Below are 15624 nucleotides of genomic sequence, written 5' to 3' on the forward strand. Positions count from 1 at the left end.
CTTGGAGATATAAAAGCAATCCAAGCTGCAATCTGGTGAATGGCTAACACACCCCTTTGGGGAGCAGGAGACTCTAGTTGAACAAGGCTTCCAATCTGCAACTAAAGAACATTTACCCAATTAAAATGTCATAAAAAGTCATGGCAGAAAAATTGGCAGTTTATCAGAACCAATATTTTTTCATTTGCAACACTGTCGTTAGAAAGTTCTCCCCAATGCTAATACATAATGAAGCAGGTAGTAGAGAAGCTAAACTCACCCAACTGACCAGGATTCACAATTGGTTTGAAGAAAGACAACAACTTCTCAACACCAAGTATTGAAGGTAACTTGGTGTGTGCCATTACACCCGCTCTGTTCCATTAAAAGCAAATTGTTGCTCTAGTTAATCCTTTCCACTGTAAATTCAAACCGGAAACCAGGTTTCTACCTCTTCTCTAACTTGCATTGATGAAGAGAAGTTTGAAGTCTATGGCTTTAGCCTGCTGGGTTGTCAGTAGTTACAGTGAGAAGCTGTAGTGCTGTTGCCATACTCACAGTAGAGAAGTAGCAGCTCACACAGCTACATGTCCTCAACTACCAAACCGCGGTTACTCCATACAGCCATTTTATGGTATGAAGCTGGTGAAGGGTCTAGAGAACAAGTCTTATGAGGAGTGGCTGAGGGAACTGGGGTTGTTTAGCCTGGAGAAAAGGAGGCTCAGGGGAGATCTTATTGCTTTCTACAGCTACCCGAAAGGAGGTTGTAGTGAGGTGGGTGCCAGCCTCTTCTCCCAAGTAACAAGCGATAGGACAAGAGGAAACGGCCTCAAGTTGTGCCAGGGAAGGTTTAGATTGGATATTAGGAAAAATTTCTTCACGGAAAGGGGCTGCCCAGAGAAGTGGTTGAGTCGCCATCCCTGGAGGTATTTAAGAGATGCGTGGACATGGCACTTAGGGACAGGAGAGCGCCTGAAGAGCAGCACAAAGGAACCCCAGCCAGTAAGACAGCTTCATCGGGGGCCCAACTTAAACGCCTCTACGCAAACGCACATAGCATGAGGAATAAACAAGAAGAGTTAGAGATGTCCGCCTGCCTGCAGGGCTACGATCTTACTGGCATCATGGAGACGTGGTAGGATGGCTCCTACGATTGGAGTGTTGGAATGGAAGGATACAGGCTCTTTAGGAAGGACAGGCAGGGGAGAGGAGGAGGGGGTGTCACCCTCTGTGTCAATGACCAGCTGGAGTGCATGGAGCTCTGCCTGGGGATGGATGAGGAGCCGGCTGAAAGCTTATGGGTCAGGATTAAAGAGAGGGCAGTGACAGGTGACATTATAGTGGGGGTCTGCTGCAGGCCACCCGACGAGGAAGACCGAGCGGATGAGGCCCTCTATAGACAGATAGGAGCAGCCTCACATTCACAAGCCCTGGTCCTCATGGGGGACTTCAGCCACTCCAATATCTGTTGGCAGGGCATAAGCAATCCGGGAGGTTCCTGGAATGCGTCGATGATAACTTCCTTCTCCAAGTGGTAGAGGAGCCAACGAGGAGAGATGCTATGCTGGACCGTGTTCTCACCAACAAGGAGGGGCTGGTGGGGAATGTGAAGCTCAAGGGCAGCCTTGGCTGCAGTGACCATGAAATGGTGGAATTCAAGATCCTTAGGGCACCGAGGAGGGCACACAGCAAGCTCACTACCCTGGACTTCAGGAGAGCGGACTTTGGCCCCTTCAGGGATCTGCTTGGTAGAGTGCCATGGGACAAAGCCCTTGAGGGAAGAGGGCCCCAAGAAAGCTGATTAATATTCAAAGATCACCTCCTCCAAGCTCAGGAGTGATGCATCCCAACAAAGAGGAAGTCAGGCAAAAACGCCAGGAGGCCTGCATGGATGAACAAGGAGGTCCTGGACACATTCAAACACAAAAAGGAAACCTACAGAGGGTGGAAGCAAGGACAGGCAGCCTGGGAGGAATACAGAGAAATTGTCCGAGCGGCCAGGGATCAGGTTAGGAAAGCTAAAGTTCTGATAGAACTAAATCTGGCCAGGGATGTCACGGGCAACAAGAAAACCTTCTGTAGGTACGTCGGGGATAAAAGGAAGACTAGGGAAAATGTGGGCCCTCTCCGGAACGAAATGGGAGACCTGGTTACCCGGGATACAGAGAAGGCGGAGGTGCTCAATGATTTTTTTGCCTTGGTGTTCACCAGCAAGTGCTCAGGCCTCACTGCCCAAGCCGCAGAAGGCAAAGACAGGGACTGGGAGAATGAAGAGCTGCCCACTGTAGAAGATCAGGTTCAAGACTATCTAAGGAACCTGAAGGTGCACAAGTCTGTGGGACCCGATGAGATCATCCGCAGGTCCTGGGGGAACTGGTGGATGAAGTTGCTAAGCCACTATCCATCGTATTTGAGAAGTCATGGCAGTCTGGTGAAGTTCCCGCTGACTGGAAAAGGGGAAACGTTACCCGCATTTTTGAAAAGGGAAGAAAGGAAGACCCGGGGAACACCGGGTACGCTCTGTGCCTGGGAAGATAATGGAGCAGATCCTCCTGGAAGCTATGCTAAGGCAGGTCAAGGGAGGTGATTCTGCCCCTCTACTCTGCTCTGGTGAGACGCCACCTGGAGTACCGCATCCAGCTCTGGAACCCTCAGCACAAGAAAGACACGGACCTGTTGGAGTGGGTTCAGAGGAGGGCCACGAAAATGATCAGGGGCATGGAACGCCTCTCCTGTGAAGAAAGGCTGAGAGAGTTGGGGTTGTTCAGCCTGGAGAAGGCTTCGGGGAGACCTTATTGCAGCCTTTCAGTATTTAAAGGGGGCTTATAAGAAAGCTGGGACAAACTTTTTAGCAGGGCCTGTTGCAACAGGACAAGGGGTAATGGTTTTAAACTAAAAGAGAGTAGATTTAGACTAGATATAAGGAAGAGGTTTTTTTACAGTGAGGGTGGTGAAACACTGGAACAGGTTGCCCAGAGAGGTGGCAGATGCCCCATCCCTGGAAACATTCAAGGTCAGGTTGGACGGACCTCTGAGCAACCTAATCTATTTGAAGATGTCCCTGTCCACAGCAGGGAGGTTGGACTAAATGACCTTTAAAGGTCCCTTCCAGCCCAAACCATTCTATGATTCTATGGTTTAGTGGTGGACTTGGCAGTGTTAGGTTTATGGTTGGACTTGATGATCATAAGGGTCTTTTCCAAGCTAAATGATTCTATGAATACTTTTACTTGAGCTACTCTGGCTTGATTCATGTGAACAGATAAGCACCCCCAACTCAAGCTGGACTACTGAAATGAGGACAAGTCATTAATCACAATAGCAGTTTAGCTTCCCATAAGCAGTATGACAGCAGACATTGCACATGGAGAAGTGAGAATATTATGTTCTTATATTAGAAATGAGATAGGAAGAAAAGGGGTAGAAGAAAACTCCACCACTACTTGAAATACAAAAAAACTTTCCCAAAGAGCATAGTGTCAAAGATGAAACGCCCTCCCCTGATTTAATGGAATCATTTCTCTACCTTTGACATCAAGTGGAAACTGACTGAACTTGCAATATCTAAATACAGTGGCTGCTTTCATTCCTTTCTCAAGTTAAACCATGCCCACTCTATTTCACTCTTTGGTTGACTTGGTGACTCAGGCTGTACCAGCCACTCAAAGCAACGTGATGCCTGTCACCATTGCAAAGCAGATGCCTCTTTACATTCTCAAAGACTAAGCTTCATTGTCTCAAACTGTAGGCTGTTTCCATGACTTTCACCAGACCCATACAGACCCAACTTAAGTTAGTTATTAGTCAGCACACCAACAGCCCCCAAAAAGCATTATCTTACACATACAGTACTACAAAAACATATCTGTTTTGATCAATTGGTCTACTGCATTCTTCAGTTCTTCCAAATACTTTCTTAAATTAACTACCATTTTTCCCTTTTCAAATATTACTCAGATAAGGGTGACTCATATCAAGTGCTAACTTGCTCTGTTGTAAAGCTAAAATAATTGTCTTTAACCTAGAGATAGTTTGTTCTGTGCATGATTGGGCAAAAATCTCACAACACAACCTTTTCCAGTGGCATCAACACTGAAGACTAGATCAGCAACCCTGAGTACAAACGCATCTGCCCAACAAAGGAGAAGCATGCAGTATTACTCGCTCTTAGACAGTGACCAGCCCCCAGTATAAGACGAGACTAGATTGAGGGCAGCTAAAGGATTCAGTCTGGAGACTCTAGAGTAGCTGATGGCTCTGCACCAAGTAGCCAAAAGGAAGAACGGGGTAGAAGGCATTGCATAAAAATTAACAGTAATAATAATATACCTATATATACCCGTATACAGCTGTACAGTATCTTCTACATTCCATGGCTTCAAACATATACAATGCTATCAGGCAAAGGTAAAAACCTGGCCATATTCATGCCACTGTTTGTACATACAAATGAATAGTACTTGCAAACTCACTATTTCAGGAACATACACACGGACAACAAAAATGAAATTTTTCAGCAGGAACATTCTCTCTTTATTACAGAAATAAAACAGCACCCCAATTTATTTGGGCTTATACATGCTGATGCAGCTTTGAAATGTAAGTCAAAAGTATGTTTAAAAAAATGCTTTGAATAGTTGCACATCAGAGTCACTGATGAGAGATTAATAATCCATAGGGGCCTCCAATTTGAGGCATGGGGCAGATTTCTCCCTCAAGCAGTTCATTATGAATACTAACAATGCTTTGCCTTTTCAAATTCCTAGTAGCAGAACAGGTGGCCTGAAGAAAACCATTTTGCTGCATTTCTGCAACACAATTGTTAAACACTGTGTTGGAGGGCTGTTTTCCCCCATATGAAACCCTCCATAACTCACTCAGCATTGACAGTGACATCACACTTGAATAATCTTTAGGTAGCCTCAAAAGGCATGCACTTTGCAACAGTTTCATTTTTAGAAAGCACTTTTGAGTTTCAGAAGGACCCAGGGAAATCCCTCTGGGAGGTGGACCCATTTAACAGCACACTGCTAGCTACTGAACACAGGCATATTACTGTATTTTTAACAGCTGCTGGGGAGAATGCTCTCTGCTGAAAGTTGAGAGCAATTATGTGGAAGTCAGAAGTTGCACTGCAATAAATCAGTGCTGAAACTGCAGACTGATAATATCAAGAAAACTACACGTGCTCTGATAATCCACTGTTGCCAAGTGGAGATTCTACTAACAAAGAAGAAATTAATAGATACAGGTCTCATTCATTCCACTGGAATTACCTATTTAGTCAAGTGTCGGTAAATTGTCACGTCCCCCAGCAGTTACAAAGGTCTTTCTACAAGTAATACCCTGAGCTTATGCTCCCATCTCCCCCAGAAAAATAATTGCAACCCCTGCTTCTTTCAATGCTTACAGATACCTGCTGTATTCTATATTATAACTATATGTGTATACTGAATACATGCAGATGCAGCTTAAGGTCTGAAATGCCTGTTCAAAGAAACAACAGTTTACAACTGGCTTAAGAAAGAAGCACATGGAATCAAAGACTTTTCCTTTTTTTACTGTTATATCCCAGTCCTGAACAGTATTCGTACATGAAACACTTAAACCAAGATCATAAACAAAATCATGCATGATAAAAAGATTGAAAGCATTACTGGAAGTGACTTGTTAACACTGTAAGCTTACAGATAATGCATCTCAGCAAGTTCAGCTATTATTTGGTCAATATTTCTCATTTTGTTTAATGGAACATGATGGATAGCCAAACGAGAGGCATTCTTTCTTCAACATCCTGAGTCAAGCAAGTATCCCAATATGAAAGAGCAAAATATTTCAGCAGGACAGGACATTTCAACAAAGCTTATACCTCTTCACACAAATGCAAGTGCTGAAGGAAGCAGTAATGACCTTTATACAGTTACTTTGAAATTTGTTTCAGAACTTATCTACCAACTCCCTTAAGACAAAATATGGAAATACTTTAAAAACCAAAATGAAATCTTACGGCTTGAAATGCAGTAAGCCAGCCTGCAGTTGATCCTCCTGAACAGTTGCTTGTTGATCGGCCAAAGTATAAGTGTAAAGAGTTGAATGAAGTTAACGATCAGTCCTGACACTATGAATATGTAGCAGATCAGAAGGTGGCAAATGAATTGAGACTTCAGAAAGCCAACGATGTCCATGACTTGCTGAGAAAGCAAGAGGGTACCTTCAGACCCAAAATTCAGAGGACAACCTGCAAAACCAAACAGTATCAGTGGTTACAGAGTGCATTTCTTTCTATAAACAGACTGTTAATACAGACTTCCTGTTTTACACTTAAATACACTAAAATGAAAGTTAATTCTATTGTAGAAAAAGGCCTGATGACAATATTTGCAAAAGTAAGCATGGAAAGAGAATACCATATTTCTGAATCAATTTACATTTGCCTTTGGAAACAAATTTTCACATTTCAGTCCTAATTCTGCAAAACCCATGAGCATATGACTCCATTCCATGGACTACAATACTCCTCTATCAGGTCTTTACTGATAAAATATGAGTAAAATAATCCACTTATACTTTGATTTGAATTGTCTGTACTTCGTGAGACATATACGGTGGCCTCTGCTATCTTCAAGAGCAGCTCCAAAGTAAAAGCAAGCTTTAGAGCTTTATGTTAGAAGTTGTGCCTTCCTCTACAGGCTATGCCAGCCATGCTCCCCAACTAAGAGGTAGCAGCAGCCCCTTAATTCCACCTTTACTGGCTCGTTCCCTTGTCACATTCAAACATCAGTTGATTTTGGCAAGAGAATAAAAGCTTGGCTATGTACAACACACACAATTTGTTCAATTATTCCTTGACACTGTAATTCTGTCAGTTATACCCCATAAGCCCAGAAAGGAAACATCAATAACAGTACTAACCCATGACCCAGCAGTGTTTCCAGAAAAAAATCAACTCTCAGGTTACTTAAGAAGTGTTTCTATAATTTGGAAAGGACCAGTTCAACTGTAGCAGCTGAGCATTCAGATGAAGTGTCCTCTGCCAAGTATTCTGGCCTACCAAACACCGTATTGACCTCCCCCCACCATCACTACCACCAACTCTAGTCTCATTTGTTAGGAGAAAAAATATAAAGACATGATCTCTCAGTAAACAACCCCCCAGTATTTTGAATACGATTAAGCAGGAGGTGCTGCCATCCTGTTCCACTTCTACACTGTTTCTCCCTCCAGGCGTAGGAGAGTTTGCCTAGGGAGGAAGCCCTGAGACAGTATTTCTGAGTGTGCCAGTCATAGGCAATAACAAAACGGCAGCTGTCAGCATCCCAGGGAATTAACTGATGAAAAAAATCTTTATGCCTATCCGTTTAGTTTATATGAGACCCCATTATGTGAGGCACTGAGTCTAGATCAGTGTCCTGAAACGTTTATTTAACTGCCCTTGCTGACTATGCTTACCACAGCAAAGAGCACACACAAGAATTGCTGCAATGCAATAGGAAGTTATTTAGCCAGGTTTTCAACCACAAGGAAGATGAAGAAAAATTTAAGAAAGAGAATCTGTATTGTTGTATAATTTCTGTAAAGAATTTATGACAGTCCCAAGCCTATTATTAGAAGACAAAATGTGCCCTTTGTGTATCACAGACTTTGTTCCCTTTATCTTGCTGTACTATTCAGTACCAAAGCAGACACCATCTGTAGCTCAGAATGGCAGAACAGGCCTCTGTTCATTGCAGTAACTACTGTCATGATACTTGCAAAAAGCTTTTCCAGCTTTAACCAACCAATCTATTAAAGATACGTTTCTGAGGGTGGCAGACAATTTATTAGCATGGGCTTTGACCAAAGGCTTTGTTTTTGTTGAAGGCTAAGTAGAATGAGAAATGTTGGCTAGTAGGAACCTTTGCAATGATTCATGCCCCAGCCCCTCCATCGCACACTCTGAAGATAGAGCCAAACACTTTAAAAAAAAAAAAAAAAAAAAGGCAAACCCAAGTTTTGAATAAGTTTACAGTGAAAGATACAAGATTTCACTTCCCTAATTCAGACTACTGTACTTCACCAAGTAGCGGGATTAGGTCACTTCTTTCAAACTGTCAGAATGGAAGCAACCAGTTACTTCCAAGTGGATTATTTAAAAGACTGTGCAGTGCCCAAAACCCTGATGACTGGGTTCATCGTACCTTGGCTAAAACTGATCAAAAGTTTTTTGTGCTGGCTGGCCTGTTGAATTCCATCCCACAGAATCACTCTAATCTAATGTAATTCCCAGAGATCAGAAAGGGACAGGATCAAAAAAATTCCATACATAAAATAAAATTAAAGCACTGTCTACTTACAGTGGAGACCTGAAAAGTCACTATTTGATATAAGCAACAGAAATCTACTGTAGTAAGCTGATCGACAGACTTTGTGACAAGGAAGAATTCACCAGAACATTAGTCCACCAATTCTTTTTTTTTTTCATTGTAATAGTAGTCAAACTGCGTTAAAATGTTACATTTATGTGAATCATTTACTTCATACTGAGTCTTTAAAACAAAACTCCACAGAATTAAAATAAACAAAGATGAGATGACCCTGATAAAACATAATTACTGTCTTACAATTTTATGAAGCCACAACGGAATGTTACAAAGTAATTTATTCCTTGCTTTCATACCTCAGTCATCAAATTTCAATTCTGTAAAGCTTCTAAGACATGATTTACAGGCAAACTCAATCTACTTAAGCAGTACCACTGAAATGCATCTAACCTAACTTGCCTGTAAAAGGAACAAGAAATTAGAGCCATTGCTTAAATTTTGCTTTTCTGAAAAGTAGGGAGACTAGAGAGATTAATTTTCTCTTCTGAATAAATGCAAGCCATTTTCCCTACAAAATTTGCAACCCAAACATTGTATACAGTGTTAGCTAAGTGTTCTGTTTCTCAGGCATAAGCTCATTCTTAGAAGATTTTTCTAATATGATACTTTTTGGACTGATTTCATTACCCAAGAAATGCAGTTTATTCTTGGTACAAGCAACAAAAAAGTAGAAATTTATTTTCAAGAATCAATTCTGAGCTTATGAAAGAGGTCTAGAAGCTTGCTTTTTAAGAGTTCATAGGAACTTCTTCCACCTGCTCTTTGTCTTACTAAAGTTCCTCATGGGTAACATCAACAAAATACCAGTTTAAATGATAAAGAATCAGGTCTTTAATTCTTAATCCATGATGCTGGTTTAATAAATTACACTGATTTCCTTATAGGTAATGACTGAAAATTACAGCAATCTTTTGAAAACAAAAGAGCCAATCAATGCATTTTCTCAGAAGCTATTAAGATGGGAGAGCTGCCAAGAAGTTCTCTTCTATCAAACACCCCTTAAAACGAATTAGGAGAAAATGGCCAGCCAGAGCATCAAAAACAGATAGGGGCATTCTTTAATAACAGTTTTCCTTGGGATATAAAACAAAAGACTCAAACCTCAAATGTCTGTCTAGGGAGCAAGTCAACAAGCATCTATTCATGTGACTAAGAGATCACAGGATCAGATTTAAAAGCAAACTCCACAACTGTTCTTTCTACCTCTTTTCCCCCTAAGTTTCATTTTTCAGCAAGATCCACTGTGTTTTCCACTTCAACTACTCTCAGCATTTCCTTCTGCTTAGGATAACTGACCAGGTGGACATAGAAGAAAAGGCAATGTTACACCAGTGATATGCAAGGTGAACACCTCTCTTCTGGCAGAGGCTGCAGCCAATTAACAATGCTATTTCATACTTCCAAGTCTGTAAGAGTTTCGAGACTACAACTAGTGATCTTGTAAAGAACACAACTGTTTGCACTTTTACAGAAAGCACAAGAATGAAGCAAAGAACTCTCACTCACCTTGTCCAAAGTTTATGTTGTCAACAGAGCCCTCGGAGTGCGGAAAGCAACATGGTACTTATCTGACAGCATCTGGACTAAACTAATATTGCCCATACTTACAAATAGATGCAAGACAGCACTATACCCGGTTATTTTCAGAACACCATGTTTCAAGCCTATGCAAAGGTTTTCACTTATGTCTACTTGTCCTGGTTTCGGCTGGGATAGGGTTAAATTTCTTCTTAGTGCTGTGTTTTGGATTTAGTATGAGGAGAATGTTGATAACACACTGATGTTTTCAGTTGTTGCTAAGTGCCCTCCTAGTCCAAGAACAGATCCCATGCCTACTGACTGAGCTAGGTACACAAGATGGGAGGGAACATAATCAGGACAGCCAGCCCAGCTGGCCAATGGGGTATTCCATACCATGTGACATCATGCTCAGTATATGAATGGTAGGCGTGATCCAGGAAGTACCGATCGCTACTTGGTTATCAGTCAGCGCGGGTGGTGAGCAATTGCATTGTGCATCACTCATTTTGTATATTTTATCATTATCATTTTCCCTTTTTTCTGTTCTATTAAACGGTCTTTATCTCAACCCATGAGTTTTTTCTCACTCTTACCCTTCCGATTCTCTCCCCGTCCCGCTGGGGGTGGGGGGAGTGAGTGAGCGGCTGCGTGGTATTTGGCTGCCTGTCAGGTTAAACCACGACACTACTCTTTGATAAAGTCCTTAAATGCTTTGCTGCAAGTTAAGAACAGGGAAGCATACGATAATGATGTCCATTTTTGCATTTCCTCATCTAAACCAAGTTCTTGGATGGATGAGTTAGAGAGACGAGGACTATGAAAATATGCTCAGGTCAGATTACAGCAGTTTCAGTAGTGCCTCTAAGCAAATTTCGGTTGCCATCAGACCAGCACAGATAGCAGCACTGTATTTCACATCAGAGTCCATTTTAACAATGTTTCTGTATATGAAATGTATATGCAAAGCAAGTCACAGGAAGCCCTTGTGCTCTTGTTTTCTGTCGGTGAGCATCAAAAGCTAGCAAAAGTGAGGTCGTCCATGTATGTATTTACCTTCAAGGAGAATATATCCATACATGACACACAAAAAAACCCCAAGTCTGGAGGAAGACTTAGCCATCTATTTGCCTCATGCTTAATTAGGGTTTGAATCACTTCCCACTTCCCCCAAAGGCAACCACCAGAGCATTATCTCCTGTGTTGGCTTTACGTGGAAAAGTTTTGGTAGCGGGGGCAGCTGCAGGGATGATTTCTGTGAGAAGACACCAGGAGCTGCCCCCAATATCAGACAGAGCCAGTTCCAGCCAGCTCCAGAAGGGACTCGCTGCAGGCCAAAGCTGAATGCTGGTGTCACCTCTGTGATAACACATTTAAGAAAGGGTAAAAAATGCTGCACAGCAGCTGTGAGTGAGGAGTGAGAAAAACGTGAGAGAAACAGCCCTCTAGACACCAAGGTCAATGAAGATCAGGAGGGGGAGGATGTGCTCCAGCCACTGGAGCAGATATTCCCCTGCAGCCCATGGTGAAGACCATGGTGAAGTAGGTTGTCCCACTACAGCCCATGGAGGGGAGCCCACTCAGGAGCAGGTTTTCTGGCAGGAACTGCAGCCTGCGGAGGACCGAGGCTGGAGCAGTCTGTTTCTGAAGGACCGTACCCTGTTGGAGGGACCCTGTCGCACCCCAGGAGCAGGGGAACAGCTGGAGGAAGAAAGAGCAGCAGAGAGGAACTGTTATGGCCTGACTGCAACCCCTATTCCCATTCCCCTGCACCGCTCGGGGTGTGGCAGGGGCAGAGGTCTGAATCGGGAGTCAAGCTGAGCCTGGGAAGAAGAAACGGCTGGGGAGGAAGGTAGTTTTAGTTTTGTCTCTGTTTTTCACTGCCCTACTCTGTTACCAATTGGCAATAAATTAAATTAATCTTCCCCAAGTGGAGTGTGTTTTGCCCATGATAGTAACTGGTGAGTGATCTCCCTGTCCTCATCTCAATCCATGAGCTTTTTCATCTTATTTCTTCCCCTGTCCTGCTGAGGAAGGGAAGTGAGGGAGCAGTTTGATGTGCATCTGGCAGCCAGCCAAGGTCAACTCCTCAGAAAAGTCCCAAATCAGGGAAGAATTTGAGCATATCTTAAGTCCTTCCCCCAAAGCTAAGGGAACTTAAAAATGTTTTTAGGTCTTCCTGAGGAGTCATGTATTCTTGAACTGCGTATTTTGTCACACACACCCCTACAGAGGAAAGATCACTCAAGTTGGCTGTTCCAAAGGCTGAAGAATGAATACCACCTACCAGCAAGTTTTAGGATTTCCAATTTATAGACTTGCTATAAAACTGAATTTTTATTTATTTTCTATTGAGCACAGAGATAATGAGCATAACAAAGTATAAACTGAAGAAATGAAAGTAATCCAGGGGTTTTTGACATGGTTACCATATAATAATGCTTTCTCCTTCCCCTTGTGTATTTTCTTCCTGCTGTGGCATCTAATGTAGAGCAAGACAGCTATACAAACGGCATGCCTGCCAGGACACAAGTTCTCTATCTGTGTATGCATACTCTCTGCTGCTAAAATGCACAGCATAGCTGATGTTAGCCCTGACAGCCTCAATGCTTGTCCCCTTATCATGTAGAAAGTGTTTATACAGCGAGGCAAGGGGGATGACAGCAGCCTGGGAGAGGCATGCATAGTCTGGGAAGGAGAGGGAAAGATGGCAAACCGCTGCCCAAGTTCTGGTGACAAGCAGTTCAGTCTTGCTCCTTCTTCCAGGAGCATGAAATATTCAGGGAGGAGGGAGCTGAACAAGGAAGCCGCAGGGAGCTGGGCTTAAACACAAGGCAACACAGAACTCCTGGAGGTGCAGTGTTTAGGGACTGCAAGGCTTGGTGCTGAGGGAGGGATTTATTTGCAGAGGGTAAACCCCTTGAAGTTAAGCACTTCTGTTCCAAGCCGCTGTAGACATCCTCAAAAAATATGTCGGGGAGAAGTATCTCGGGTGCAGAACATCAAGTTCACAAAAATAGCAGTGGAAGGCAAGTTGCTTCTTTGCAGCATGCCAAGTGTTGCTCTTCAACTGTTTCCCACCCAAGTTTCTATATTTTAATACTTTCATACATGTCTGCATTTCTCCAAAGCACAATTATCTGCAATTTGCTTGGGAAAAATAAAAAAGAAAGAGCTGTATTAAGCTATTTAAGACCTGGAGGAGTCTATCATAATTCAGCCCCAGAGTTCAGTTCTGGGGACCACAGACTCCCGTTGTTTCCTCTTTTACTTTATCTAGGTCCATTAATCTAACAAATTACTTGCTGCCAACAAGGGCAACATAACAAGTCAAATTTAGGGACTGAGCAAGGGAGCAGGACTAAACAACAAACAAAAATTTACAAGAAAGTATACTGAAAATCTAAGCAGGGTGTGGGCTACACTGTCACACAAATATAAGCAACCCAGATAGTTCCTCAAAAATAACCGGGTTGATGACATGAGCCGACAATGTGCACTATGCTAAGGCGCATGGAGGACAGGGAGGTGATTTGAGACAGCCAGCATGGCTTCACCAAGGGCAAGTCCTGCCTGACCAACCTAATGGCCTTCTATGATGGAGTGACTACATCAGTGGACATGGGAAGGGACATGGGAAAGGCTACATATGTTGTCTGACTGGATCTCAGTAAGGCCTTTGACATGGTCCCCCCACAACATCCTTCTCTCTAAACTGGAGAGGTATGGATTTGATGGGTGGACTGTCCGGTGGATGAGGAATTGGTTCATGTCCAGCTTTTCATCCACCAGTACCCCCAAGTCCTTCTCGGCAGGGCCGCTCTCAATCCCTTCATCCCCCAGCCTGTATTGATAGCAGGGGTTGCCCCAATTCAGGTGAATGATCTTGCACTTGGCCTTGTTGAACCTCATGAGGTTCACATGGACCCAATTCTCAAGCTTGTCCAGGTCCCTTTGGATGGCATTCCATCCCTCAGGCGTGTCAACCGCACCACTCAGCTTGGCGTCGCCTGAAAACTTGCTGAGGGTACACTCAATCCCACTGTCTATGTCATTGATGAAGATATTAATATATGTATGTATGTACACAAGTAGATATGCTTTTGTGTTTATGATATGTGAATTTGTGTACAGAACAGTCATAGACAATTTGAGGCAGCTGTACACTTGAGGTACAGAGATCAGAGTCTGTCTAGTTAAGCCATTGGTCCTCAACGCATGGCCTGCGAGAAATCTCTTGATGGCGAGATCCACACCGTCACTCCTGTGCACGGGAAATTAACACATTAAAAACTACAGAGGCAGCAGGGGCAGTACAGCAGGATGTTGCCACCTGCATCATGGTATTTATCCAGCATCAAGGGCACACAGCACTATAGTTCATCACCTCTGCACAGGCCATTTCAGGAACAGATCTAACACAGGAGTAGCTACTGAGTTCTCCAGTGGTTATTACACAAACATTACTTTTAGAAGAGCCCGAAAAAATGGAGGGAGGGAGGGAGGCAGACAAAGGATCATTCAGGAGCTGGTATAAAACTAGGGTTAACTCTTTTTTTTTTTTTTTTTCACTTTGTGCTGGGAGCCCAAACATTCTCTTGATAAGAGATAAGCTTTGGAACGGAGGTCTCTGTTATGAAGACTCATGGTTTACACTTGCCATACACTGATCCCTCGCATCTTGTTTTAAAGAACTGTAAATTACATTCACAGCAACACAAAGGGTCAGCACAAGGTATAGGAACTGCCTACACTCTCAACAGACAAAATACTTCCCTTGCATCCAAACCAGCTTTAGGCGTGAGGCAACAAGGAAACATGGATCACATGTTTAGTTTAAAGCTTTAAATATTTAATCCTCCTATTCTTACCCACAATGGGTTACTTACAATGTTAGACTACAAAAGTATCACTTCCTAACTCCAGTTCTGCCACAGACAGCTTTCCATACCACAAACACACATAAGTAGTTGTATCCAGGCAGAGAAGTTTCACACCCACTCAGCAGACTTAGTAGCACGAGCAAGTCCACTTCTATATGCAAGATCAAACCCTTTACAGTAGGATTAGAAAACAGTGTGGATTTTTGTCAATTCTTTCCTGGATTTATCCATCCCCTTTCATATGAAAACTCCAGCCATTTAGAAGACACTAGTGAAGTAAGCCTGGCAAGCCCATCTTACCGAGAACTCGGAACTACGCTGTTAGAGAGCTTGCGACAGTCACATGGCAAATCCATGGCAGAGCCCACTCCAGAACCACGACCTGCCAATTCCCCAGGCTCCAGTTTTCAACACAAAACTTTTCATCCTCCTTTATTTGCCAAGTTTCCCTTGCAACACCTTCTGACAGGCCATGTATAGAGCGCAGAGAGGGAACGGACACATCCCACAAGGACCTTCAGTGGCAGCAGACAATGCAACAGGTATAAATGCAGGAGATGGTTCAAACCAGGATGTATGTGCTGATATAATGAACTCTACTTTCCCTTTCTTTCTCCATTCCTCAAGAAACGAAAACCAAGTATTCAGCAACTTGGATGGCTCTGTACTATAAACTAGAAGTTACAACTTTAGTACCAAGCCGACAGTATTGCGTGCACATGCACACAAATGTACATCTCTTTCATTATTCCTACCCAAGAAGGAATTAAAGGCATCAGCAGATGCTTCAAGGACACCAATCAGAAGATAAAAATCATCAGCATTGGGAAAAGGATAATTTTCTTTCCTCAGTACGCTCCTGTAAAATGACCTCTTCATATTTT

General features: G+C 43.0%; 1 protein-coding gene across 1 annotated transcript in view; it reads right to left on the reverse strand.

Annotated features, from left to right (window-relative positions):
• Positions 1-15624, reverse strand: part of AGPAT4 (1-acylglycerol-3-phosphate O-acyltransferase 4) — a 79898-nt gene that overhangs the window by 57665 nt on the left and 6609 nt on the right. Inside the window, exon 2 of the mRNA XM_075146288.1 lies at positions 5987-6217. Within this exon, the coding sequence (XP_075002389.1) occupies positions 5987-6164 (178 nt within the window). The 5' untranslated portion in view covers positions 6165-6217. The remainder of the gene's footprint in view (positions 1-5986; positions 6218-15624) is intronic.

This window comes from Calonectris borealis, chromosome 3, assembly GCF_964195595.1.
Source record: "Calonectris borealis chromosome 3, bCalBor7.hap1.2, whole genome shotgun sequence".
In the NCBI taxonomy this organism is placed as follows: Eukaryota; Metazoa; Chordata; class Aves; order Procellariiformes; family Procellariidae; genus Calonectris; species Calonectris borealis.